At 49.8% G+C, this 27,853-nt stretch overlaps 1 protein-coding gene across 9 annotated transcripts in view; it reads left to right on the forward strand.

Moving 5' to 3' along the window:
* Window positions 1-27,853, forward strand: part of CACNA1E (calcium voltage-gated channel subunit alpha1 E) — a 501,028-nt gene that overhangs the window by 416,441 nt on the left and 56,734 nt on the right. For 6 of the 9 annotated variants that reach the window (XM_035722083.1, XM_027610796.2, XM_027610799.2 and 3 more), the window contains 14 exons: window positions 192-304; window positions 1,912-2,024; window positions 2,376-2,507; window positions 2,970-3,042; window positions 4,334-4,451; window positions 6,240-6,307; window positions 7,044-7,141; window positions 11,563-11,619; window positions 12,740-13,381; window positions 13,812-14,122; window positions 16,249-16,405; window positions 17,543-17,672; window positions 18,388-18,447; window positions 19,189-19,295. In XM_035722083.1, coding sequence (XP_035577976.1) covers window positions 192-304; window positions 1,912-2,024; window positions 2,376-2,507; window positions 2,970-3,042; window positions 4,334-4,451; window positions 6,240-6,307; window positions 7,044-7,141; window positions 11,563-11,619; window positions 12,740-13,381; window positions 13,812-14,122; window positions 16,249-16,405; window positions 17,543-17,672; window positions 18,388-18,447; window positions 19,189-19,295 — 2,179 coding nt within the window. The remainder of the gene's footprint in view (window positions 1-191; window positions 305-1,911; window positions 2,025-2,375; window positions 2,508-2,969; window positions 3,043-4,333; window positions 4,452-6,239; window positions 6,308-7,043; window positions 7,142-11,562; window positions 11,620-12,739; window positions 13,382-13,811; window positions 14,123-16,248; window positions 16,406-17,542; window positions 17,673-18,387; window positions 18,448-19,188; window positions 19,296-27,853) is intronic. The other 3 variants (XM_027610800.2, XM_027610804.2, XM_027610803.2) reach the window with 2 other exon arrangements.

A 27,853-nucleotide genomic window follows, 5' to 3' on the forward strand; every position in this document is an offset into this window, starting at 1 on the left:
GCCCCCCAGGTCACAGTGTATTCAGATATCATTAGGTTTTGCCTGCCATTGACCTGACATGGTCACTGAATGTCTGCCTAGGGGGTCCTGCCGGTGTTGAGGGCTCCTCCGTAAGGTGAGGGGGTTGGGCTGGGGGGTGTGGGAGCCCATGGCATCTATGGAATAAACACTTCTGCTCTTGACGCTTTCAGATTATGCAGAATTTTTGTTTCTGGGGCTGTTCCTCTTGGAGATGTCCCTGAAGATGTATGGCATGGGGCCTCGACTCTATTTTCACTCTTCATTCAACTGTTTTGATTTTGGGGTAAGTGCTCTGGAGCCCACCTGTCCTCCTGCTTCATGTTGATATGGCTCAGTTTGAGTTAAGCAGCTCGCTCCACTGCTCAGCATGAAGCACTGAAATCAGAATTTATAAAAGGGGACTAAGTAAGTGAGCTAAAGGGAGGTCAGGAATGAGGAAATCCTTCCCATACCAGGATTTGTCTGTTTGTTGTTTAAAGTTCTTTTATTTTTTAATGTTTCTATTGAAGTATAACATGCATACCATTGTGTGCACTTAAGTGTACAGCAGAATGAATTTGACGGAGCTGCCCATAGCAAGTTTTTAACCACTTACTATCTTAGGGGGGAAGCCTGAGAGAGAACAAAGGAACTGATTCCAGAAGGTGACTCAGTAAAAATGAGAAGCTTATATACTTTTTTTTTTTAGTTCAGTTTAAAATTGGGAAAATTATCTAGATATACCCTCATGCAAAGATGCACACGTGCGCGTGCGCGCACACACACTCCTGTCTTAGCAAGTTCCCACATCGTCTATTTCATCCAGCGTTCACTTCCTAAATTGTGTTGATATGTAAATGTGTGCATATCTAACAGTGTTCAAGGTGCTCTGACATACATTTTTGCCCTCCACTGCTTTCAGGACTCCTAGCCACTCTATTACATATCAGGAGTTACCTTTCCCATTTGCAGATGGGTAAATAGAGAACATCGTGTGCAAGTTCACATCGCCAGTTAGCAACAGAACAAGGTTGTAAAACTTTGGGTTCCTGAACCACTTCTCTTTCTGCCAAACCCATTCTGTTCCTGCCAAATCTTCAGTTAGGTGCTAAGGATTTTGAGCACTTGCCAATCTGCGTTTCACTTGGACCATATGCTTCTGGGTACATGGGCAATTTTCAGGCACAACAACTAGTGAAAGACCATTCCCTATATATGTACTTTTCAGCGCTGCAGCGAGGATTAATTTTTGTCACTCCTCCTAGTGCGTTGTGTAGAACATAGTAGATATTCAGTGCACATATAATTAAAACAAAAACCAAATTGTTAATTTGACATTGCTACTTCCTACAGCAATCAGTATCTATATGCCACCAAGTAGTACTGTCCCATTGGGGTGTGTGGGACCTGAGTGACTGAAAAATATTTCACAGACGGGTGACTGAACCATTCTTGGTAGCACTAAATTCTAGGACAGTGGGAGAATGTGGATCTCCTCTGAGGTTTTTACATTGGAATGCAACCTGTATTAAATTTGTTTCCTTGCTTTGAGTACCGCTCTTTCATGTGTTTGTTCAAGGTGTTATTATGTAAGAACAGTTGTGGCTCTCAGATTGTGCAGAAGCAGTGACTGGTCTCGTAGTTTCCACCAAGGACAGAGCAGCAGTGAACCAGTCTCCAGCATGAAGGAGTGACATCAGGAAGGGGAGTGGAGAGCAGTGGGGAGGGAGGCAGTAGTCTCATTTTCCCTTGGCAGCCTTCACAAATAGGTAGTCTTGCTGGAGCTGCGCTGGGTGGGGAGGGGAGAGTTTTAATTTCACCATAGCCCAGTGACAGGTGTTGACTGCTGAATGCCAGAAGGCTCCTCTCTTCTCCTCCTCCTCCTCACTGTGGCTGGGTTTGGCTCTTTAGGTCACAGTGGGCAGTATCTTTGAAGTGGTCTGGGCAATCTTCAGACCTGGTACATCTTTTGGAATCAGTGTCTTGCGAGCTCTCCGGCTTCTAAGAATATTTAAAATAACCAAGTAAGTGATCAGAATCTGGACTCTTCCCAACCACCTGTGAGAGTGGAAGCTTCTCTCTGCCTTATTATATTTCCTTCCATCCCCTGTTCTCCTTTGCCACAGTCCCCTTTCCCTACCACGTCCCCTACTCCATTCTTCAGCTCCTCCTTCTCCAAAAATCAAGCCAGAAAAATACCTATGATGCCAGATCCCATGCCACATTCCCCAGGGGAGCCTCATTGTTGCTGACATCTCTCCTTCATACAAGTACACAAATACAGCCTATTTCATAGACTACCAGGCAGATGCCCGGCTGGATTTGGGGATAATTTTACATTCAGTGTTCACTGCTGTAATGTTTGGATTTTGTAGGTATTGGGCATCTCTGCGAAATTTGGTGGTGTCCTTGATGAGTTCTATGAAGTCTATCATCAGTTTGCTCTTCCTCCTCTTCCTCTTCATTGTTGTCTTTGCTCTCCTAGGAATGCAGCTGTTTGGAGGCAGGTAAGCACCAATGAACTTTCCATCCAAAGAGCCTCAAAACCCAGTCTTCAGCCTGTGAGCGCCAGGGTTTCTAATTTGGTCACTGTGCTATCATCCTGTTTGCTTTGGCCCACATCAACCACTGTGTGTGTGTGTAAAACTTATGTCTCTGCTTTTAATCTTTTCACACTGTATAGGGTTCTGGGTCTAGAGACCTCTCTTTGAAGCTGTCCCCAAAATGTACAGCATGGGGCCTTATAACTCAAGATCAGCCCAAACCCCATCTTGTTACCCACACCCTTCAAAGTGCACAGTCCATCAGTAGTAGTCACTAATAGTACCATCTTCATAAGTTACATGGAAAGGGGAGAAATTAGGGAAGAGGAGGATATAGAGAATGGGTAAAAGAAGTGATGAAGAAGGGAGGGAAAACTTGGTATGTGGGATTTTCATTTTATTCTTCTCTCTGAACTTCCTTTTCAGGTTTAACTTTAATGATGGGACTCCTTCGGCAAACTTTGACACATTCCCTGCAGCCATCATGACTGTATTCCAGGTATGAGGCCAACTGGCAGTTAAAAATGTTATGTAGGATCTTTTGGATCCTACAAATCAGCAAAATGATATGTTAGGAGAATCCTACTTTTCTGCCCCAGGCTCGTCCCAGGCAACTGGGACTCTGGTTGAGTAATTATAATCAAGATAATTCCTAGAATTTCTGTAGCTGCATTCTTACCAATAATGGAAGAGCTCTATCATAATTACAATATTGGCCTTTTTCCTGTACTTGTGAGTTTGCAAGAGATATTAAGACATTCAGTAACTTACGATATTTATGACTACCATCAAGTGGGCTTTATTCCACGAATGTAAGGATGGTTCAGTATCCACAAATCAATCAATGTGATCTACCAAATTACCAAAATAAAGGATAAAAATCATGTTATTTCAATAGATGCAGAAAAAGCATTTAACAAAATTTAACACTCATTCCTGATAAAACTCTCAATGAAGTGGGTGTGGAAGGAACCTACCTCAAAATAATAAAGGCCATGTATGACCAACCCACAGCTAAATCATACTCAGTGGTGAAAAGCTGAAGGCTTTTTCTCTAAGACTAGGAACAAGATAAGGATGTCTACTTGCACCACTTTTATTCTGCATAGTGCTGGAAGTCCTAGCCACTGCAATCAGACAAGAAAAAGAAATAAATATCATCCAGATTGGTAAGGAAGAAGTAAAACTGTCATATCACATTTATGGTTTTCTGAAATTGAAAGCATCTTCTGACCCATATGTCCATTTAATGAATTTTCCCCCCCACCCTACCTCCCCCCACCCCACAAAAAATATGTTTTTAAATCATGGAGGGAAACTCAAAGATCAATAATGCTGAGAGCTAAAGAAAACACTATTTAGCTAGAATCTGAGGCTAAACCAGAACCCAGGTTTCTGAAACTGGAACCCATGAGGTTCTTTCTAATAGTGCTGCTGTCCCACAAATTGTATCTTAGCTCCCCTGGGATGGACTGGTCGTGACCAGACCACCTGATCTGTGTGATTCCCATAGGCCTGGCCAAGTTGGAAGTGGAGGGAGTCGGTAGTCAGACTCAGAAAAGAATCTTCCCTTGTGATGCTCTCTTTCCATTTTCAATGCCTAACATTATCTTCCTTATCAGAAGAAAGTTTAGAATTATTCATGGAAGTGACTTTATTTTTCTCCCTGGCAGAATAACCAAGCAAGGGGGTAGACGGAAAAGACCGAGGCCAGAATTTTCCTTTTTACATTGGCCCCATTTTCTCAACCAACCCAAGTCTCTGACTTGCTTGTTGTTTGCTTTGCATAGATCCTAACAGGGGAGGACTGGAATGAGGTGATGTACAATGGGATCCGTTCCCAGGGTGGGGTCAGCTCAGGCATGTGGTCAGCTATCTATTTCATTGTGCTCACCTTGTTTGGAAACTGTATCCTTTTTAAGATACTCCTCTTCATGCTGCCTGCCTGCCTGGACCAGCATTTAAGGAGGGTGGTAGTGGTGATGGTGGTGGTGGTAGAGGTGGGTGAGTTTTTTTGGCCGGGGGGTGGGAGTCAGGGTGGTAGTGGGGTGGATATTGCTTGGTATACTAAGAGAAACAAGGATTCTGATCTTAAGGAACTTGTGTATTAGTTGGGTAAAGAAGACAGTTATAAACAAGGAGACAAAGTATTATCCAAATCTTCAGCGTACAAAATAATAACATGTGAGGCTCTTATTTTGCATAGTTGGAAATACTATCAGCTGGGGAAAATAAGAGATGGCAAAGATAACTCCAGGCTGAAATAGTGGTCACATTGTAATATTAATAAATTAATTATATGTTAATATAGAATAGGACCTGCACATAATAAGATCTCAGAAATATCTGTATTATGATTAATGCTAATACTATTTAGCATAGCTAACATTTATTGTATTTGTGCTATTCGTGAGACCCTGTACTAAATGTTTTACAGGCACTATTTCATCTGATCCTTACCTTCTAAGACTTAGAAGAAATAACTTTCAAAGTCAAACAATTATTAAATTTTAAGGGGAGACTGGAAATCAAGTACATTTAATTCCCATACCCTTACCTGGTCATAAGATCTAGACTAGGAAGATTTAGGTTTTAATACCAGCAGTTCTGCTTACCAGTTGTGTAGCCTTGGAAAAGTCCCTTAATCTGTCTGAGTTTTAGTTTTCACATCTGTAAGGAGGATAACAACATTGATCCCTTTGTTAGTTGTGAATAATGAATGAGGTCATTTATTTGGATGTACCTTATGAACTGCAGACTTCTACACAATCACTAGATGTTTGGGGGGGATGGGACTTGCCTTGAAATGGCATTGATGGAGTTAGAAGGGAGAGCCATGTGATGTAGCTGCACTTTTGCTTTTCCCATAGTCTCACAGAGACAAGATACTCCTTTAACTTTTTTGCCTTGAAAATTTCTAGGGGCCAGAGCAGACTATGAACTAAACATGAGACACCCATAAGAATAAAGTTACGCAGTGCGTCACAGAAATGGAGTGTCACAATGGCACCTTGATTTTCCTGTTCCTCTGAGGGTAGTCAGACCTGGACTTTGATGCTAAAACCAGCTCTATATTCCACAACACCTGGATCTCAAAGAGAGTTGGAAAATTGGGACTTCAGAGATTAGAGCTTAGAATGGAAATGGGTTCCATAATGATCTTGTGTGCTCTGTGACATTTTTGTTAAATGAAATATGGAAGCCTTTTAGGATAAGAAGAACGAGAGAAGTTAGCATTCCATTATTGAGAGCCGCTCAGTGATGGGTCTATGGGATCTCATTTCTTTTCACCTTTAAGAACAGAGTAGGATCTTGATCTGGGTGGGCTTCAATTCTAGCCTCCCAGAAAGGAGAGGTAAGCTCCTGCATTGAGCTCCCTACTGTCATGTTGTTCCATGATTCTCTATTCAATATTGCTATGAGTGGGGGCCATATATGTCAAAGGCCCCCTTACTCCAACTTGGCCCCTGAGTGATTGGATTCAGCTATCTCTGTGTCCTAGGCAAAGAGAAGCCATGTGGAAGGAAGAAGAGATATTCTTCTTCAGACAGGGCTGCATAACCTCTGCTTAATTGTTGCTGTGGGGTAGCTTCTGTTCCTGTTGGATCCCAGGCAGCAAAGACCTCGAGAAACCTTCTCAGTCTTGCTAAAGCCTTTTGGTTTTCTTACTTGCCTGTCCTTAACTCATCACCCCAGACACACTGCTGAATGTGTTCTTGGCCATTGCTGTGGACAATCTGGCCAATGCCCAAGAGCTGACCAAGGTAAGCATTCTCTGCAGATCTGATGATTCTCTTGTGCCATTGGGCACTTCATCTAGAGCATGGGAATGATCTATCTGCTTTGCATACCTCACAGGATTATTGTTAGGATCAAGTAAAATAATGTATGTGAAGATCAGAGCAGGCTGAGAAGATGTGTCTTCTTAGTAGCTCTAGTCATTTCGCCTGAACTGGCTTTTCCCAGTGTCATCACAAAGAAGGAACACTTACACCAGGAATGTAGGTGAGGGGATGAGGTCCCTGCCTGATCACCTGGGGTGAGGCCACTTAGCTGGGCAGGGGAAAGGGTGTAAGTAGACGCACAGTCTTAGCATTTTACTTTAGGGCAGGTCTGCCTGGAAGGACCCTGCTCCATCACTTGCAGGCACTGCAGAACATCTGAAAGGTGTCAGCTCCAGCTTCTGACCTCCATAGCCATGGGCTCCACCGAGGGCTAGAGCCTGGGGTAGAATTCCATGGCTTTCCTGAGGAATGGTGGGGAAGCCTGTGGGACAGGGTAGAGACCAGAATTACTGGCCATGCCAGGGCTGTGGAGGCTTCTGTCTCCTAAGGTGCCTGGCACCTGGCCACCTGAGGTCACCCACCCTTCTACTGCCTTGTTTAACCCCTTTTCCTGCCTTCCTCATTTCACCTGGTCTCCAGAACTTGTGGGGAGAGCCAAGGGAGCTCTTCTCCTTCATGGGGATCCCAGGCAAGGCCATCTCTGCTTTGTGTCTAGGATGAGCAAGAAGAAGAGGAGGCTTTCAACCAGAAACATGCATTGCAGAAGGCCAAGGAGGTCAGCCCGATGTCTGCACCCAACATGCCTTCTATCGAGTGAGTTGGCTGTCCCCACTTCACTGACCCCTGGGCTCCTGTGCTAACAGCCAATTCATCAACTCAAAATGATATATTATCGGAGGATGCCTACTCCATGCTGGGAAATGTCCTAAGAATACAGCAGTGAGCAAGACAGAGTCTCTGTTCTCCTGGAGCTTTTATTTCAGTGAGAGAGATGGATCATTAACACACATAAATAATTTTAGGTGATGATAACTGCTCTAAGGTAAATAGAACAGGGTAATAATGCAGAAGAATAAGAATTGGGTGGAGTACTTACAGGCAGCCTGGGAGGGATTCTCTGAAGAGGTGAAATTCAAGCAGAGATCTATATGTGGAGAAGGTGGTCATGTAAAATTACAAAGGAGGAGCATTCTCCAGCGAGGTGCAGTGTGGCTGGTGGGCAGGGAGCAAGGAGGAATAGAAGGAGACATGGCCAGGGAGATCCTGGAGGCCCAGGTGAAGCGTTTTAGCTTTTATTCTAATTGCAACCATGGAGGCTCTAAGGCAGAAGGATGGATACTATATGACCTACACTTTTTAAAAAATATATGTTATTTATTTGAGAGAAAGAGAGCATGAGCAGGGGGAGGGGCAGAGGGAGAGGGAGAAGCAGGCTTCCCGCTGAGCAGGGAGCCCGAAGCGGGGCCTGATACTAGGACCCCGAGCTCATGACCTGAGCTGAAGGCCAGCACTTAACTGGTGCCCCCCCCCCATGATAAATATTTTAAAAGTTTGCTCTGCTCTATGAAAAATGGATTGTAGGGGCCAAGGGTGGAGGCAGGGAGCCAGGGTTGACTATAAGAGTAAAGTAGGTGACAGGTAATGGTCGTTGAGACCATGGTAGCAATGGAGGAAATGAGAAGTAATCCCATTCAGTCTGTGCTTTGGAGGGAGAACCAATAGGACGAGGTGATGGATTAAATGTGATGGAGGTGGGGATAAAAAAAAAAAGAAATATTTCTCCCATGTTTTAAGGTTTGATGCCTAAGCAACTAGGTAGATGGTGGTGGTACTTACTGATAGTCTGGAGAACAGTGGAAATCCAAGGTTCATTTTGGCCACATTAAAATTTGAGATACTTAGAGGACATCCAAGTGAAGATGTTGAATAGGCCGTTGGTTACATGAGTCTGAAGCTTGGAAGAGAAGTCCAGGTTAGAAATAAAGATTTGGGGGGAGCCATTTGTATTTGGACAGCATTAAACTATCAGCACGCGTGAACTGGCACAGAGTTGGTGGGACAGAGTTGCTCAGGATGGAGGCCAGAGCACTCCTGTGCCTCGACGTCTGGCAGAGGAGAAACCCACAGAGGAGGTAAATGGGAAGCAATTATGAGTAGGAAGAAAGAACAGGGAAGTGTCCTATCCTGGAGACCTAGAGAAGAAAACTCTTCAGGAAGGAGTGAGTGGACAGTGCAGCTAAATACTATTGAAAGATCACATAAGCTGAGGACAGAAAAGGGACCATTGGGTTTGGCAAAACAAACGTTGTTAGTGACCGTCAGTTTCAGCGGCTCGGTGGGAACAGAATCCAGTTGGAGTGGTTTAGGGAGAGAATGGCAGGTGAGAGAGTAGAGCAGCGAGTGTAGACTTTAAGGATCTAGTCTGGACCTGTGGTTGCTGGTAGAACTAGCAAGGCGTGGGCCCCGGGTGTAGCTGGAAGAAAGTGTTGGAGGAGGAGCTGAGAATCCCTTTTGTGGCTTGTGAGCCTCACTGAGGTCTGCATGGGTGGCCCTGGGGATCAATGGGGAGGCTTTGAGACCCCCGGGAGGTGTGACTCTATCCGGACACCAGACCCTGTCATCCACCACTTGAAGCTGGTCAGCAGGAGCCTTTCTTTGCCAAGTGCTCATGGGAAGGGCTCTGAGTGTTCTCTGTCTTGCCCTTTAGAGTCATTCCAGAGCTCTGTGTGGGGCCCTTCTTCCCCTGGACGGTCATCATCTTGCCCTCACCTTTCAAAACTGAAGGCCTGGCCTCTGAGCCCCTTCTCTGTGAGTGAGAAAAAAAACGGCCCTCAAACTTTGTTAAAGATTGATGGAGAAAGGTAGAGTAACTCCTTTCTCTCTGGAATACTCTCTGGGCCTTGAGTCGTTCCTTCCCCACCTTCCCTGCACTCATGTGTTTGGATTAAAAATACACACACGCAGGTATGCAAACACGCTGATGGGGAGGGCTGGCTGTCACTTAGGAGTGGGTGGTTCTATTTACTGAGATGAGGAAGCCTGGGGAAGAGTGGGTTTGGAGACGTGAGTTGGGAAAATGCTTGGCCCAGAGTAGAAACTCCCTATTTGTGGAATGGAAGAATGAATGAAATGCGGGTAGGCATAGGGCTGTAGGCAGTGAGCTGTAATGCGTGTCTGGGCACGGTGAGGTGGAAGAAGGTGCTACAACCATCCAAGATGAGCAGAGATCCAGCTCTGGTTGCTGGGTGGGTACTGCTGACGGGAGCGATGTTGGGGTGGGGTGTGTGTTTCTCCGGAGTGCAGGCAAGACCACTGAATCCTGGGCTACCGGACAGGCGAAGAGGTGGCTGTCCCTAGAGAAACCTGAAAAGAGCGTTGTTACAAATCAGAAGGTCTGAGGGCTGGTTCTGTCACTCCCATGCTCAGTGTCCTTGGAGAAAGAACCACTTAGGATCCTAGAACCTCTGTTGCCCCATCTTTGAAATGGGAAGAATGCTGCTGCCCTTCCTGATCCACAGGGTTAATGTCAGGTGTATGTGAGGTCACATATGCACGAGTTGGAGAGATGTCGATGCCTCTCTGTGTGATTTTAGGAAAGATGGTGTATTGCTGATGGGCTGTGAATTTGGATATGTGTATGTGTGAGTGGAGAAGTGGAGTTTGAAGCGTGTATCTGATTTGTATGGGAATTAAAAGTTGGGTCTGTCTTTGCCTGGTGTGTGTGTGTGTGTGTGTGTGTGTGTGTGTGTGTGTGTGTGTGTGTGTGTGTGTGTGTGTGTGTGTGTGTGTGTGTGTGTGTGTGTGTGTGTGTGTGTGTGTGTGTGTGTGTGTGCGCGCGCGCGCGCGCGCACGTTCATGAGAGAATTCTTCCATGTACTTAAACTCTTACACATGTGCTTCTGGAGAGCTGATATTTGAATATTTGAGGATTTGCAAGTAGATGATAGCGTCTGCTTTCTCTAGTGGGTGTGCTTGCTGCCTGGCTAGAGTGTGTCCTTCTATTTCTATGTGTTACCCATGCTGCTTGGCAGCGGCACCCCATGTGGGCCTCATTGCATTGCAGCTGCCCCTGCTGAGGGGTGCACACAGTCGGGGAGCTCACAGGCATCTCCGCAGTGATGTCTGCCCCCACTCCGTGGATGCTTGTACACACTGTGCCTCTTCCAGATGCCAAGTGAGGCTCCCACCAGCTGCTGCTCCTCCCCCAGCCCACCCATGTATCAGGCTTCTCTGTGGATGTGGGACATGGCAGTTGAGCAGTGCTACGAGGCCTAGCATGTTCTCCATTGGTCAGGGAGGGAACAACGGTCACTAAGCATCCCCCAGGTCTAGGCAGGGCCCAGTGGGCCACACTGCATCTGTCAGCCCAGGACTGGGGGCAAGCTCGCTCCACAGGTGTCCCACCTGTGGTGTCCTTGACCTGAGCGTTGACCTTGCCCTGAGAGCTTCATTTTTAGGAGTCCCATTTGCCTTTGTGGGTGATGCCCACACCCTACCAGTCTGACCTTGTCTGGACCTTGTAAGCGAAAGGGCACAGCATGTGTGTGTCTGGAGAAAGATCCCCCCCCTCCCCTGCGCATGGCTGAGAAGGCTGGGGCTGTGCTTTACCTGGCTGAACAGACGGAGCCTGGAAGGCCTCTGGCCAGGGTCACTGGGTCGCAGAGCCGCAGGGGTGCTGCACATGTCCTGAAGTACATGGACAGCAGCCTATGGCAGGGTGGCCCTGCCCCTGGCCATGGGCTGCTCTGTGGCTCTGATGGTTTGCATGGCGGGGCAGTTTTCCCGCATGTGTTATGTGACTGGAGTGATGAGCTTGGGGGCGGGGCGGTCACACCCATGTGAATGTCCTAGACGTGATTGGGGGGAATACAACTCTCATCCGAGTTTGTAGGGTTTCCAGGATAGATCCCCGAAGGGCACTTAGGGGCAAGCGTGAGTGCCGGGGGGGGGGGGGGCATGATGACCGAGCCCCCGAAGCTGTGTCCTCTATGAAATGAGACCTCCTTTGCACCTGCATGTGTGCTTCCAGCACCGGATCCATGTGTCTGCACAGAATCCAAGGTCACTTCCTGGGCAAGGTGAAGGTGGGGAGCCTCCAGAGGGCAGCGGGCATGTGGAGAGCGTGTGGGCACCTAGAGGACTCTGCGCCTCTCCCTGGACACTGGCTGGTGGCTGTGGGGCTTGTGGTTCCGAGAGGCCGGGGTGAACTGAACCTGTTCGTTTTTCTTTCCCAGAAGAGACAGAAGGAGAAGACACCACATGTCGATGTGGGAGCCACGCAGCGGCCACCTGTATGTGTGTACCGGTCTGCGTGTTTGTGAGCGGTCATGTGTGTGCGTGGGGACACCGTGTCTTCGTCCTCACCGCGGACACAGTGGCGCCGGGTGTGCATGTCAGTGTGTGCCGTGGTGTGCGCGTGTGTCCCGTGGACGCTATCCTCTGCACCTCTCCACTTGTGCTCAGTTCAGTGTGTGTCTACGGTACGTGACCCCGTGTGTTGTGCACGCCTCTGTGCGGCCCGCGAGTGGGCACGCGTTGGTGTGGGCACGTCGTGTCGGCGCGTGGGCCTCGCCCGTGGGCTGGCGCACGGGCCTCCGTGAGGGTGCGTGTGGGCACATGTGCGTGAAAGCAGGGACTGCCCTCCCGCCCACGGGAGCCCGCTCCTGGGCGCGTCACGTTGCGTGGGCCTGCCGCCACGTGAGGGCTCATCTCAGCCCCTGGGCTGAAGCGTTCGGCAGCGGTTTTGAGAAGCAGGGGCCGGCGCTCTCGGCACACACAGTGCCATGGTCTGCGTCAGCTGTCGTGGAAGAGAGCCACGGCACTCTCGTTTTTGGAGGGCGATGCCAACACGGGTCTGCTAGTCACCGTCGCCAGGCTTCCTCTCGTCGGACCCGGCCGCTGTACTTCTCAGCCTGTGCCCCCCACCATCTGAGGGGCAGGGGGAGCTGGGGGAGTGGGGGGAGCAAAGCTCTCTGACCTGGAATTAAGGGCCAGTGCTGAGCGCAGGGTGGGTATAGGTGGATGTCCTGAGAGCGAAGGAGAACAGGGGAGTGCAGACCGGGTGAGCCTTGGTACCGCAGTCCTGCAGGCCCTGGGGGCTCCATCCCGGGCTCATGCCCACCCCCCGCCCCCCCGCCCCCCTGACGACTGCAGAGCAGGGACGAGAGTGGGAAGCCCCACATGCTCGGAGGCGCTGGTCCCACCACCTACTCGTGTGTGGCCCACTCCGCTCCTTGCATCTTTCTGTGCTTCCTGTCTGCAGGTCCTGGGCTCTCCCGTTTGCTGCCCGCCCCCCATGTGTCCCGCCCCTTTCCCACGGCCGCTGAGGGCTGGTCTGCACCCCAGTGGCTCCCTCCCTGGCCTTCGGCTATCAGGCTCTGACCGTGGTCCTCGCCCTTTCCCCTTTGGCAGGAGGGAGCGGAGGCGCCGGCACCACATGTCGGTGTGGGAGCAGCGCACCAGCCAGCTGAGAAGGCACATGCAGATGTCCAGCCAGGAGGCCCTCAATAAAGAGGAGGCCCCACCAATGAACCCCCTCAACCCCCTCAACCCGCTGAGTGCCCTCAACCCACTCAATGCCCACCCCAGCCTCTACCGGAGACCCAGGCCCATCGAGGGCCTGGGCCTGGAGAAGTGTGAGGAGGAGCGCATCAGCCGTGGGGGGTCCCTCAAGGGGGATGGAGGGGACCTGTCGAGCGCCCTGGACAACCAGAGGAGCCCCTTGTCCCTGGGCAAACGGGAGCCACCGTGGCTGGCCAGGCCCTGTCATGGCAACTGTGATCCGACCCAGCTGGAGGCTGGGGGAGGGGAGACCATGGTGACCTTTGAGGACCGTGCCAGACACAGGCAGAGCCAGCGGCGCAGCCGGCACCGTCGCGTCAGGACAGAAGGCAGGGAGCTGTCTTCCACCTCCCGGAGCAGGTCTGCCAGCCAGGAGCGGAGTCTGGATGAGGCGGCACCCCCCGAGGGGGAGAAGGACAGCGAGCCCAGGGGCAGCCACGCGGGCAAGGCACCCACGATCCAGGAAGAAGAGCGAGGCCAAGACTTAAGGAGGTAAGTTAGTCACAGGCGTGCCCCAGAGGCATCTAGCCCTGCGGGGGTGAAGGACTCTTCAATACAATCCTGTCTGACCCTCCGTTTTCCCTTTTACAAAATGGAGAAGATGCTAACACATCCTTCATAAGATATGCGTGACTATGATAGGTGATGGACGCTGTCCCCTTGAAAACCCGGTCTGTTCTTCTAGGGCATCTCCTTTTGGGAGCGGGTCCCGGGCCGATTGACGGGAACAAGGCCTGGACACTGCCTGGGGGTCTTAGCTGCCCCCTGCCTGGGTGGGTTGGGGTGGGAGGCAGCGGTTGGCACGCTCTCCAGCAAGGCTCCTCGGGCTTCCCTCACCTTTCCCTCTTGCCTGGCTCACCCGCCACTTGAGAACAGCTTCTTCTGATCTGAGCAACAGCCATCTCCTCCTTTGTCCCTCCAGGACCAACAGTCTGATGGTGCCCAGAGGCTCTGGGCTGGCAGGAGCCTTCGACGAGGACAACATGCCCCTGGTCCTGCCCCAGCCGGAGCTGGAAGTGGCGAAGGACACGGCGCTGACCGAGCAGGAGGTGGAGGGCAGCAGTGAGCGGGCCCTGCTGGGCGACGTGCAGTTGGACATGGGCAGGGCCATCAGCCAGAGTGAGCCTGACCTCTCCTGCGCCACCAACACAGACAAGGCCACCGCTGACAGCACCAGCGTCACTGTTGCCATCCCCGACGTGGGCCCCTTGGTGGACTCAACTGTGGTTCACAGTGAGAACGCAGTCCCTGCCCCCTTCACCCTTACTGCCCATCCCACCCAGGGCTGGGGACCATTGTGGCTCTGAAGTCACCCAGTAAAGCTACATGAAAAACCCCACCAGCAGGACGAAGTCATTCTTCAGCAAGTAAATGATAGCAGTAGTTTTATCTCGGTTTGCAGGAAAAATGTTCTCTGTCTTAAGTTTTGCCCATAAAATTTCCTTCAGCCTTGGCCCCTGTGACCACCATAGAGACTTCAAGGAGAACACATGTGGTTTGGTACCCAGATATATATTCAGCTATTTGACTTACCGTGTGAATATTTGGTGGTGTTCTCCAGGACCTCCAAGGTGCCCTGTCACTTGGACAGGTTAGGGAACCCCTGATGGAGCAGGAGATGGCCCAGACCTGTTCAGTGTGGCTTGCACAAACCTCGGTTTCTCCCAAGGCTTCAGGTTGTCAGCCCTGCAGTGAAAGCATTGAATTGGGTGATCTCTGAGGTCTTTCTCAGCACTAACATTTTATGAATCTGTTACTCTTATCTACTCTTTCCTCCGAGGAGATTTTACTCAGTTTTTATCCTAGATCCCTCAGGCAATGGATGTTAATCTCCGGACCTCAAAAGGAAGAGACAAAAATTACGGGGCCTACCCCTGCATCCCCACCCTTCACCCCACCCGGCCTCACTCCTATCCTTGTTTCAACCCCATCCCTCTTCCTCCCCTAACCCCATCCCTCTCCCAGCCCTAACCCTAAACTCCACCCCTGTCTCTGCCCTGACCCCATCCCCGCCCTAAGCCCACCCCATCCCTACTTCCCCCCCAGCCCCATCCCCTCCCTAACCCTCACCACACCCCCATTCTTGCATTAATCCCACCTGCTGCCCATGGCCACTGAATTGCGACCATAGATTCCACCCTTGCTTTTTTGGCCTCTCTTTTTCCTTATTTTTCTCTTTGCATAGAACAGTCTTCTCCTCTCCCTGTTTTTCTTTCTTCCACTGCTCCATCTCCATTCCATCACCTTGTCAGCACTCAAAATGCCAATACTACTTTAGAAAATGAAATCCCCCATGTCTAGTGCTCGTGGGGTTGACTTGGGCATGTCTCAGGATTTCAGACAACCTCTTTTGGTGTCTGTTTCATTTTATGCTCTAATAAGTGCTTTGGACCCTCTCTGATGAGAAATGTTAAGAAGTTTGACCTTCCTCTGTTCCTGTTCTGGGGCTGGTCGATGGCCTTGGTCATAGGTAAGAGCATATTATCAGAGGGCTTTTGGATGGGTTACCTCTTGGAAGGACCCAGAAGGGGCCAGAAGCTCAAAGGTTTGCTGCTTGCACAAGGCTCCAGGGTAGAGTCATTAGCTGAGAGAGAACAGCGGGAGAGGCTGACTGCATCCCTTGCCCCGCTCAGAGAGCTTCCGCCTCTTTGCCACTTACCCCACCCTGTGACTTGCATGTGGAAACCAAGGGTGGCCCAAGAGCTCCACTCAGTCTCTGGCTCCTTCATCCTCCCCGTCCTGGAATGCAGTCATGGTCCCATAGAGGTATGAATATTGCATTGCCATTTCAACATTAATCATGACCGGAACAAGAAGAGCCAGCAAGTCAGCCGCAAACAAGAGTAACGGCTTTTTAAAATCTTCCATTGCAGTGGGAGATTATCGAAAGGCTACAGGATTTGGAATTGGGAACTAGCTGTATGAACCTAGGATAGGTACTTGAATTCCCTGAACCTTAGTTTTCCCGTCTGTATAATGGGCAGAGTACATGCCGCTCAGGGTGTAGTGATGTGAAAATTCAAGAAGTGAACATAGGCAAAGAATCTAGATTTTAGATATGTCGGCTTTGTAAACTTCACAGCAGAAACAAGCCTTCTGTGACCCTAGGAAATGTGATTATTATTTATATGGCAAAAAAAGTCATATACCATGTAAAATTAGGGTGACAGCCAGGCGAGAACGAGAGCAAGGGCTTGACTCAGCATAATAGTGAACACCCCCAGTGTTTGCAGCGTACCTGGCTAGACACATTCCTCTAACCCCTTCCCCTCCTCTTGATCCTACCCCCATGGGAAACAAAGGGCACTGTTCTCACAGGCGGCAAGGTTTCTGATGATTTCAACACATTCCTTTGGCAGTTAGCAACAAGACTGATGGAGAAGCCAGTCCGCTGAAGGAGGCAGAGATCAAAGAGGAGGAGGAGGAGGTGGAGAAGAAGCAGAAGAAGGAGAAGCGTGAGACGGGCAAAGCCATGGTGCCCCACAGCTCCATGTTCATCTTCAGCACCACCAACCCGTAAGGCACCTTCCCATCGCTCCCCGTTCAGGACCAGGGTTAGAACCAGGGCAGGGTGATGAGGAGAAGGAGAGATGAGGGCCCCCTTAGTAGACTGTGGCCAGACATCTGAAACATGCAGGGTGCTCACTGGTGGAAGTGGGTCATGGGATTGAACAGCCTCTGAGCTCTGTGCTGAGTCTACAAGGTAATTTAAGACAGGGAAGCATGAGAGATGTCATGAGGAAAGGACCCTATAACTTTTATTCCTCTTATTTGGTCAGTAGGTTGTGTAGGGGTGGGGTGGGAGGAAGGAAATCTACTTGGGATGTGTCATCAAATACTCCAGTGGTGGACAGAACTGAGAATAGGGAACCTAGAATAGAAAGATCATCCACTGGAGTTTAAGAGTATTGGTCCCACTGTCCCATACGTGAGTTTTGAAATGGGCATGTTCCTCAAAGCAGAGGTAGGGGCATGAGATGAGGGTGGCAGAGAAGATTCTGGAAGGTTAGACTGAGCTGCCTTTTGCCCTGGAAATGAGCAAGATGTACACATAGACCTAATTCTGAGGCTAGCAAGACAAAAACGTTTTCAGTGACCACATGGGCAGTATTTCAGGCAAGGCTCTGGGAAGGAAGGAACTTGGGCTAAGGTATGTCAGGTCACCCAAGTCCAGAACACAGTCTGTAGAACATAATTACTCTAATCAGAATACGTGGGGCTCATGAAAACCCGTTGCTGTTCTCGCTAGGAATCTTAGAATCAAGGTCTATTGTTATGTTTCTTGGTTCTTCTGGTTTCCTTGCTATGTCCCAGTTTCTGTATGGTGGGGGAGTAGACATTGAGATACAGTGGAGGGTACCATGTGGCCATGCGGAGTGCATGTCGTCTGATGCTGGCTGCTCCCTTGGCTCAGACGTGCCTACAGATAATGTATCTTGGCTTACACACTGCAGCCTCTAACCAATCTGATTACCTTCTCCCACTGGAGCTTTAAATCACGGGTGGTGCCTGCAAAATTAAATTGATCTCCCCACGGCTTCCTCTGGCCAGGGCCTGGCTGTCTGGAGGAGGCTGATGTGCACGAGGGTGGGGAGTAAGGAATGGGGAGGGGAGGGAAGCCGACACAGCTCTGTTGGCTCCTCCGCCCCACAGGATCCGCAGGGCCTGCCACTACATCGTGAGCCTGCGCTACTTTGAGATGTGCATTCTCCTGGTGATCGCAGCCAGCAGCATCGCCCTGGCAGCCGAGGACCCCGTCCTGACCAACTCGGAGCGCAACAAAGTGGGTGCATGGGAGCCCTTTGCCCTGGGACCCGCCCCGTCCCAGCCCCTCCCCATCCCAGTATTAAAGGTGAACTGAGGAAGGTTCCTGGGGTAATGAGGAAGGCTTAAGAAATGGCCCATTCCTCTTCCTCAGGGCAGAGTATGGACCATTTCCAGATCAGCCCCGTCTCCCCAGTCCCCACCGCGTGCCCTGAGGCTTCAGCGGTGGGCCTTACATCCAGAGCCAGCCAGTCTTTGCAGCTGCCCAAGGGCTTCTATAGTGTGTGTGTGTGGGGGGGTCTGATGTCAGGTCATGAGGGATGTGCATGAATCTGGGGAGCTGAGATTCTACCCCAGGGAGCTGAGACATCTCCTGGAGGTCCCAAGGGTGTATGTCCGGAGGGATGACGGGGGGTGCATGGGGAGGATTGCAATCGACAAGGATTCCAGGTCCTGAGGGAGAGATTTGTGGGGCAATTGGGACCCAAGAAGTTAAGTTCTGGCCCAGGGGAGGGAGGAGCCAAGGACTGACCCCTGGGTCCTGCGGCTCTAGCAGGATGCATGGCTCCTCTAGTCCCTGTGTCCAGCCAGCACTTAGAAGCCCATGCTTCTGTTCTGAGGGAGAAGTGAGCTGGGGTGCGGGTGCAGCACTGCCTGTGTGTGGGTAGGCAGGAGTGTATACGGCCTGGTGGCCACACGTGGTCCTCTTGCCCTTCACTGTACGTGTTTTACAGGTCCTGAGGTATTTTGACTATGTTTTCACTGGCGTGTTCACCTTTGAGATGGTCATAAAGGTAAAAGCCTCCAGAGAAAAGCTGGGCTCCAGGGTTTGGATGGGTCATGGGTCTGCTCTTCCCCAGTGCTGCCACCTACCAGCCAGTGACAGACCTCAGGCCTCTGGCGACCCCTCTTCTGGCCTCGGAAGTCTGATGAAGTCTGTCGTGACCAAACTTCATGGCACAGCATGGCTGTGTGGATCTGTTTAGGCTGGGGCAGACCTGTGGGAGTGGCCCAGGAAGGAGCCATTCCACTCTCAGGCAGGCAGGAGAGCAGACAGGCCTGGGCACTGTACTTGCCTCCCCAGTGTGCCCCCTGGTTTGAGCCAAGGTAAAGGGCCAAGGAGGAATGAGTCCTCCTGGACTCTACATGTAGTGCCAGCCGCACTCACTGCTTACCAGTCTGGTCCCCACCACCCTAACAGCCCACATTTCTATCTTGTTCATAGTCTCTCCCATCTGGGGTTTTCCCCATCTGTGCGTATGTGGTGACGCCTGGTGTTCTGAGCCCCTAAAGGAAGGAGGAATGTGAGAACCAAGGAGTCTAGCTGAGCCCTGGTGGCTAGGATACGGGGCCTGAGCTTCACAGTTAGGTGGAGAGAGCCTGTGGGACCTGTCCCTTGCTCCTCAGGTCCTTGTGCAGGGCTGATTGTGGAAACAGTGGTAGTAGGGGCATTGCCCTGGGGGAAGCCCTGAGCTCCGGGTGCATTGCCAACTCCTGTGGGCTCATCCACGGCTGTTCACATCCTTCTCCTTCAGATGATAGACCAGGGCTTGATCCTGCAGGACGGGTCGTACTTCCGAGACCTGTGGAACATCCTGGACTTCGTGGTGGTGGTTGGCGCGTTGGTGGCCTTCGCTTTGGCGTAAGTGTAACTCTTTCTTGCTCAGTTTCCTTTGTCCCTTCTTCCTGAGACTCGGACTGATTTGAGGCCTTCTCCTAGGCCAGCATGAGAGGCAGTCCACTCAGAGTGGTGCCAAAGCAAGCCGCCCTGGAAATCTGGTTCCCACTTGCCCTCCCTGGAACTCCGGCGAGCCTTATAGCTTCAGCTCCCTGCCCCAAATTGCTGCACTGATGAAGGAAGAGCCGGGGGAGTCCCGAGGAAGAAGTCAGGGGCCCTGGAGTTCCTCTTGGAGAAGAGCAAGCATGGGCAGGTGCTCACCCATGTGGGCAGTTCCTCCATGGGCTCAGGGAGGGACCCAGGGACAGCTCATGTACCCTTTCCTTTCTTGGATATGTCAAACAAAGAGTCGGCTTGGAAGAAGAATGCATAGCTGGGGACTGCAGACTCTTGAGTATGAGATTCTCTGCTCATGAGCAGGGGGACCCCAGAGCTACTTCACAGACATAAGAACCATGTTAATATGTTTAGCTCCAGAACATAAGACTCTCACAACTTCCTTGATAATGCACTGAGGAGAACATTCAGGTGACTAAACCATGCTCATTACATTTGGGGAATTTTTTTTTTCCAAACATTGATTCAGCTGTAGCAGGTTTTCAACTAACTACATGCTGACATTTCCTGTGGCATCCAGCCAAGGAAGGGGCTCTCTTGGCCCTCCAGGGTCTAGCTAGGAAACACACATGGTCAGGGCCTTTTCCCTAAGCTGGTGTGTAGAGTGCCCAGGAGATGAATGACAGCCTCTGGGCCCCATCGGCACCTTGTTGTACTGCCAGAGAGCTCCCGCCTTTTCCAGGTGGCCCAGCAGACTTCCCTCCAGCCTCTCCAAGTGCAAGACAGAGCCGAGTCTTTAAGCAAGTCTGGCTACACTGTGATGAGGCAGAAAGAAAGCATTTGGGAGTTGCTGTCAGTGATATCACTGCAAAAGGGAAGGGGCAGAGCACCTGCAGAAGTTGGGCCTCCCCAGGTCCAGGTGGTCAGAGGGGGCTAATCCATTTCCCCTCTTCTCCCCAAACACCATCAGCTTCCATTTCTCTCCATCCTGGAGGAGAAAGAGGTGGGGTGACAGTTGAGAAGGAACATTCCCCAAGTAGCTAAGGGTCGGGAGCTCTCTGTAGGAGAGATGAAAGGTCCCCAGCTGTCCTAAGAACTTAAGATCTTCCAGAACCTAGAAGTGGGCTATTTGCATTGCTGTCCCAGCCACGGGGGACCCTCCAAAGGAGAGCCGGTTGAATGTCGCTGGTAGCCCTGAGCTGGGCTGGCGGGACAATTTCAGTGTCCCCCATGTACACCATTGTATTAACTGCCCCTCCTCCCCGCCTACCATTAGAGTCACATGGAATCACCTGTGTCTCTCACAACCAGAAAGCCTCCTATTAGAGGTGTCTGAGCTATTTCTAAGGAAATTGCCCAAAAGCGGGGTATTTTCCCCCATCATCTGGACCTTGTATAAATTCTCACCCCAAGGTAAAAATCAAGGCAACGCTGGCTCTACCAAGGGGACTCCCAGCTCCTCTTCCTCCTTCTTAGAAAAAAATCATTAAAATCTGTCTTTTTCCTAAAGAGGCCTACTTACTTTGTTAGGGATAAATAGCACCCTTGAGTTTTTAAAAGGTCAAGTTCCCTTCTCATCAATCCATTTGCATATATTATTCACCATATTGTTCTTCTTTCTTATTTTGATCTCAGTAAAGTAGTTTGTCTCTCTTTGAAGAAACAAAACACAAGGAGGGAGAAGTGTATGGGAAAGAATCTTCCCCATCTTTTAGGAAGAACAGAGCTCCTTGGGGTGACAGGGCAGAGTGGGAGGAAGGTGTGGGCTATGGACTCAGGCAGGCCCTGCTTTGAATCCCAGCCCCTCTACTTACCTGCATCATGTCCTAGAGCAACAGAACAAGGTAGTAACCCTCCTAACCTCAGTTTCTCATCCCTGAAATGGCAGTCAAAATAATGCGTGTGGCGTGCTTAGCACATAGGGCGTGGCACAATGTGAATGATCATAAATTTTTTTAATTTAAAGATTTTTTTATTTATTTTATTTGAGAGAGGGAGAAAGCACATGAGACGGGGGGAGGGTCAGAGGGAGAAGCAGACCCCCCTGCTGAGCAGGGAGCCCGATGTGGGACTCGATCCGGGGACTCCAGGATCATGACCTGAGCCGAAGGCAGTCGCTTAACCAACTGAGCCACCCAGGCGCCCATAAATTTTTTTAATTTAAATTCCATTTGCCAACAAATAGTAAATCATTGGTTCTGATATAATGTTCAATAATTCATTAGGTGTTAGTTCCCCTCCTTATCCTTCCATTCTCTCATCACACTCTGAAGTCTAGACACTGGAGCCAAGTATGTGTTGATATATACTGTGTGCAAATGGTTGAAGATGAACACAGGCTGGTTTCCACAACTTGGTTGTCTTAGACACGCGCGCGCACACACGCGCGCGCAAAGACACACACCCTGGTAACCGGGCAGGTATGCAGGTGCCTTTGGGGAGGAGGTGTGTTTTAGAGGAAGCCTCTGCATGCCTGCCCCATGTCCACAGTCCTGTTGTCTCTCCTCAGATCCAGAGTGATGACAGTGGGCTGGAGGGTCGTCATCTATCTTGTTCTTTTTTTTTGTGCCCTTTGAAAATATGGCAGTGGTGGCTTTGGTGCTGGTGGCAGGGGAAGCGTTAACAGCCCCGGAACCGAAGCCTCTCTGTGGGTCCTCAGACCAGGTACAGTGCAGGGAACCCCAAGAATCCCCTGGTTCTGGGGTCCACACTTATGTGATGGATTGAGAGTTATGATCCATCACTTGCTTTTAGTGATGTCACTCCCTGAACTTTTTCTTAATTTCCCTGGAAATGTAAATGGTACTTGCTCATCCTTCTCCATCCACTCTCTTCTTTTACCATCCTTTCAAGCTGGCCATGCACATTTCCTCTCCCCTTCCTCCTGCTCGTGGGACAGGCTCACACCCCTCTCCTCTGGCCTTCGTCACATTGCTGAGGTCCAGGTAACGCTTTCTCTTGCTCATGCGCCATGCTTCCTAACTCTTTTCTCTCCCCTTCCTCATTAAAGGCACCAGAGAATTCAGCTCTCCCATCACTTTGGTAGGGTTGGCCGGGGTCCCACCTGCCAGCAGAGTGAGGGCCTGGCCCAGGGCACACCGCAGAAGGAAGCCCGTGTCGCACTGCCAGGCCATGCTAGGAGGCTCAAGCCAAGAGGAAGCCAAATGTGGGGTTTTCTGCAGGCTTTTCAAGGGCCTTCCTCCTTTGCAGTTACAGCCTTCATCATTATAACCCATATATTTGCCCCTGGGGAATGTCTACCACTCAGATGACCTTACCCCTGCCCTGTCTCGCTCTCCTCCTCCTGAGGAGAGGCTCCTGCGGAGGCTTCTGCTCAGGCTGTTACTCAGTCTGAGCAAAGCTGATGACGATTGCCGTGGTAACACCGTCACGTGATGCCTCAGAAGTCCGAGGCGACTTGGCATCCCTTTCACCGTGACCAGCCAGGATCTTCTCAGAACCCAACCCAAGTCCCAAGAGCACTACCCCTAACCAAGGGGAAGGAATGGCCAGTAGCTGAATTCTCAGAGAGAGCTGCGTGGTCCCCTGAGCCCTTCTGCAGAGGTCTGCACCTGCCGTCATGTATGTTTTGTATAAGCATATGTGTCATTTACGTAGTGGCTGAAGAGAACTCTCTCTTCTCCATAGCTGCGTACCTCAAGTGAAGGGATTCTTTATAATGTAAACCTGACAAATTCTGTTTGGGAACTTTTATTCCTGACTTTTGAGGAGGAGGGGAAGGGGATTTCTTTCTAAGCGGGGGGCATACCGGGAGATGAGAAAACCAACGGAAAGACACCCCAATCGCACCTTTCCTGTTCCTCCCGGCACACTTTTACATTATAAAGCATTTATAAGAACACTCAGGTCTCCTGTCTCAGCCAGACACCCGTGTAGGGAGATGGGCAGAGTTTTGGCAGAGGCTGGGTATGTTTCTCCCTCATTCTGCTGCCCTCACAACACCCCACTTTCTGGGCCATATGGAGACACGGAGTGTTTGCCAACTATAAATGTCCCAACTGTGCCTTTTCCTCCTTGAGGTTTCAAGAAAAGTCTGGTGAGTGACTGGATCTATGAAACCTTTCTCTTTTATCTTTTTCTATCTGAAAAAGAGGATTCTTCAGTTTGATCATTATTTTACACTGGCGGGCCAGCAACTGCTTTTCCCAGTTTCCTCACACCCTGTTGCCATCATGTCTGCCTCCCAGCCTCCTGGGTGGGACAACAAAGGTGGCTCCAGCCTTGGCATTTCTGGGTATCTGCACATCAGGCACATTCCCTCGCTTTGGGGCCTCCTGCTGGAGTCATCTGCCTTGTAGGGAAGTCATGTGACCCGACCCCTATGGCAGGTTGAGTTCACGAGCCTTATGGGATCATGCGCAGGGATGGTGATGCCATCTGGCCCTCAGGTTTCGCGTCTGAAATGTCTCGTGAAGGGATTTGGACAGGCAGCTGGGCAGGGACAGCATCTGAGGAGGAAAGGTAGGAGAGCACGGGGACATATGTGTGTGTGAGGTCCTGCACTCCAACCCAAGCCCCTCATCCTCTTCATTCCCATCGGTCTACAACATGTTACTTGACTAGCTCACATCAAGTCATCAGTGAGCCATCCTGGATTGGCTTCTAACTAGTAAACTCACAGCTTATAATGACTTGTTCACACAAACAATTTCAAAGAAAAATAACCAGCAGTTCTTCTCCTACCTCCTCCCCCAGCTGGGGCCTGTGCCTCAGTCAGAGTCACGCAGGCTCTCTGGCAGCTAAGGCCAAAGCTTTCCCTTGCTGTTTGCCATCTTAGTGGAGCATGAGGTAAGGTCAGGACTCCCTGGCATGCGGGGGATCTGGATCACAGCCGCACTTGGCCTTTAATTATTCAGTGCTTAGCCAGAAAGGAAAAACATGAGTCAATCTGCCTCTTGATGCCAGAAGGAACCAGAATTCCCACATTAGCTTTTAATACCTTCTTTTTATCGAAGTGTGTTGCTTTTCTGACACTTGACACTCCACCCTGGTCTTTAAGATGGATAAGGTCTTTCGGAATGCATTTCGGAACCAGCCGCAGTGGCCGAGCTGGTTCTGAATTCATTCAGTGAAATACACAGATAGAGACAATCTTAGATTTGGAAGGCCCCTGAGGAGCCACAGAATATGGTGCCCCGGTTCTGGTTTTGTATTTGTAAAGGTGTGAATGTGTGCTCTGAGAAAGGAGTGGCTTCCAGAACTGAAATGCTAGGATGTACTTAGCAGAGCACAGAACAATAGAGCAGACATTTCACCCTATACCTGGCTCCTTCTTATTCTTCACTGCCTGCCTGTGTCTGAGGCAGTGCCCCTCAAATCTCACGCTTTGCTGTGGGACTTCTTTCTTGAGCACCGCTATTCTTCTAGAACCGAAAGGGGCATCTCCCAAAGGAAGTTGTGACTACACATTAATCTTGGAGGGGGCAAAAAAAAAGAGTGGACAAAGTCCTGCTTCATGCAAAGAAAACCCATTTACCACTGAACCAGACAGGTCATCCAGTTCCACTGTTCTGTGCAAGTGAATGAAGGATTAAAATTAGATTTAGCCATCAGGTAGCCAATTAACTGTGGATTTAGGATGCTGGCTGAACTGGAATTGGAAATTTCCAGCAGTGAGCAGATAGAAAGATGTTGTTTCTCGAGACTCCAGCTTTCAGAGTCACCTCAAGAGTGACTTTCCCTGACTTTGTGCCCAGGCAGGGACACTAAAGATGGTTAATGGCCAGGGACTTTTGGGGTGCCTACTGCTGTATGGTCCCCGAGCTGCCTCGAAAATGGGCTTTGGGATGAATTAGGAGGGACAGAGTGGGAGCCACATGGAGGGGGTGCCTGAAAGAAAGAGATAAGTTCTCAGTCTACCTGCTCTTGGCATTAAGCTCCAGCATGCATGTTTTTTGATGAACGCTGGAAAATCCATCATCTGTGATCTGTGCCACGGGGAATGTGCATTTGGAGACCTTTATCATATGGAGGCAGTGGGTGTGAATGCCCTAGCATTGTTCTTTATTAACAAGCACAAATTTGGAGAAGGTTGATTATAAATGGGATCTCAGCCTCTGGCCACATAAACAAGCAAAGTGAAATGGTCCAGTCAGGGAACACGGCCCCGTTCACACGGTAGCCAACAATTTGGCTAACCAGCCTCAGATGCAAGACGCACCCTGCACACGAGGCAAGCCTTCACAGACGTAGGAAGAGCTCAGTCCTGCAGGATTAGTAGAAATCCATCACCATGCTCTCCAGATTTAAAAAGTAAGTTTTAGAGTAACTCAGACCAGATTTCGTGATGGGCCTAGGGAAGGATCAGCTCAGATCATGTGACCTGCAAGCCATCTGTCTAAGCCACGCTCACAGAGCCACAACCTAGCATTATGAATTAGTCTCCTGCTGGGGGAGCGTATCAGCTGGACTTTAGCCAGTGCCAAGGCCTTCTGGGAAAGACCAGCAGATGAGGGGTCTTGGGTATGTTAGAATATGAAGACTAGGAAGCAAGACAGATCGGATCACTGTTCCCCAGCCTGAATAACAAAGCTGCTAGGAGACAGTGAGGTGCTTTGCTGTCTCCTGCTGCTGCTCAGTGCTCAGACCTTCCAGTTAGAGTGCTGTGTTTTCGAAGGCAACGATGACTGTGTATTGGAGGCTCACTGAGGTGCATTTGCAGGAAGGAAAGGATTATGCACTAACCGCTTATTATAGAATTAGTGCCCTGGTCACAGAGCAAAGGAAGTTGGCAGAGTTGCAAAGGATTTGGGGCTCATGGGAGAACCCACGCGATGCTGAGGTAGGGGCAAGGAAGAAAAATACATAAATAGATGAACTAGCCTTACCAACAGGTCCTAGACTTCCTCTGGAGACAAGCAGTGCCAATGCAGAGAACTTCTCATTTCCACTGGTCTTTAGAACTTTTAAAGTTCTTTCACACTATTTATTTCATGCATCACTCAACAGTCCTGTTTTATAGTTGAGAGGTGGGTTGCTTGAGACTTTAACTATTTTGACTCATTTGACTAGTAGTCTAGTAGTTCTTTCTTTCTTTTTTTTTAAGATTTTATTTATTTATTTATTTGACAGAGAGAGAATGAGAACAAGCAGGGGGAGCAGCAGAGGGAGAGGGAGAAGCAGACTCCCTGCGGATCAGGGAGCCCGATACGGGGCTCAATCCCAGGACCCTGGGATCATGACCTGAGCCAAAGGCAGATGCTTAACCGACTAAGCCACCCAGGTGCCCCGCAAAACCAGTTCTTAAGCAGCTGGTATTTTTTACTTCAAGTTTAGGGGCTTTCTCTATTACATTAAACTCCTTTCTATCTCTGTTGTTGTAGTTAGTTCCAAGCCATTAACCCCTGTAAACTCAACTTGGTGGCTTGGTATGGATCTCTCCTCAGCCTTGCGATCCATCTTTCTCTGCTTGGAGACAGAAAAGACCTATGGACCAGGTGGACAAGGGCATCCCTGACCTTGTCCATCTGTTCTATCTGTACCTTTTTCTTTCTGTGAACACTCACAGACCCTAGGCTGATTACGGCTAAGAGGATAAATAGCTCAATATTTGAGCTCAGGAACTACTCATTTCTTTTGCTGTTCCTTCTTTGGTTAAAGTCCTCCTGTGATTCCCATCCAAAAAGGCACTGTAACATCACAAATAAGGACATAGATTTCAGAGCCTGACTTAGGTCTGAATCCCAGCATTATGAATTATTAGCTGTCTTAATTCTCTGAACTTCTATTTCCTCATCTATAAGTAGAAATTAAAAAGAACTATATTTTAGTCTTGTGAGAATGAAATAATACATTCAGTGTCCAGTATAGTGCCAAACCCTTAGCAAGTACGTATTAAAGTTATTATTGCCTCCCAAATAATAGTCCAGACATTTTAGCAAGGCTCACGGCTCCTCACAGCGTGACCTCCTGTCCCCACCTTACACTCCAGCAAGCCTGTCCATCCTTCTAAGGCAAGAGATTCCTTCAGATCCCTGTGCTGTTCTCTCTGGGGCTCATGGGGGAGGGAGGCCATTCCACTTAGAGGAGGGAGAGCTCTTCAGAACCCGATGTCCCTCCTCTGCCTGCCATGGAAAGAGTTGGTTCCTTGCAGAAATCAATGTGAGAGCATGTCCTTTGAGAAAGGGGGGCCCTGGAAGCTGAGGAGCGAGATTACAGTGAATGATGAGTGGTTATATATGAAAGATCTGGAGGGCAACTTGACAATTGAGCTGGAAAATTCTCATCTTTTACTGATGAGACATAAGAGAAATGTGGCTTTTTTTTTTTTTTTTTCTGTAGAGCAGCCAGGACCTTACCAAATAACAAGTAGGAAATAAATGGGAAAATGAGTGGCCCAGTTGAGTCCCAATTAAAGGCGGACCAGTACATCCTAGCATGCGAAATTATCCTCAAATTTTAACATTAGAGTCAGTTTTTAAACCTGATAAATTTCACTAGTTAGG

The sequence above is a fragment of the Zalophus californianus genome, chromosome 10 (genome assembly GCF_009762305.2).
Source record: "Zalophus californianus isolate mZalCal1 chromosome 10, mZalCal1.pri.v2, whole genome shotgun sequence".
NCBI lineage: Eukaryota > Metazoa > Chordata > Mammalia > Carnivora > Otariidae > Zalophus > Zalophus californianus.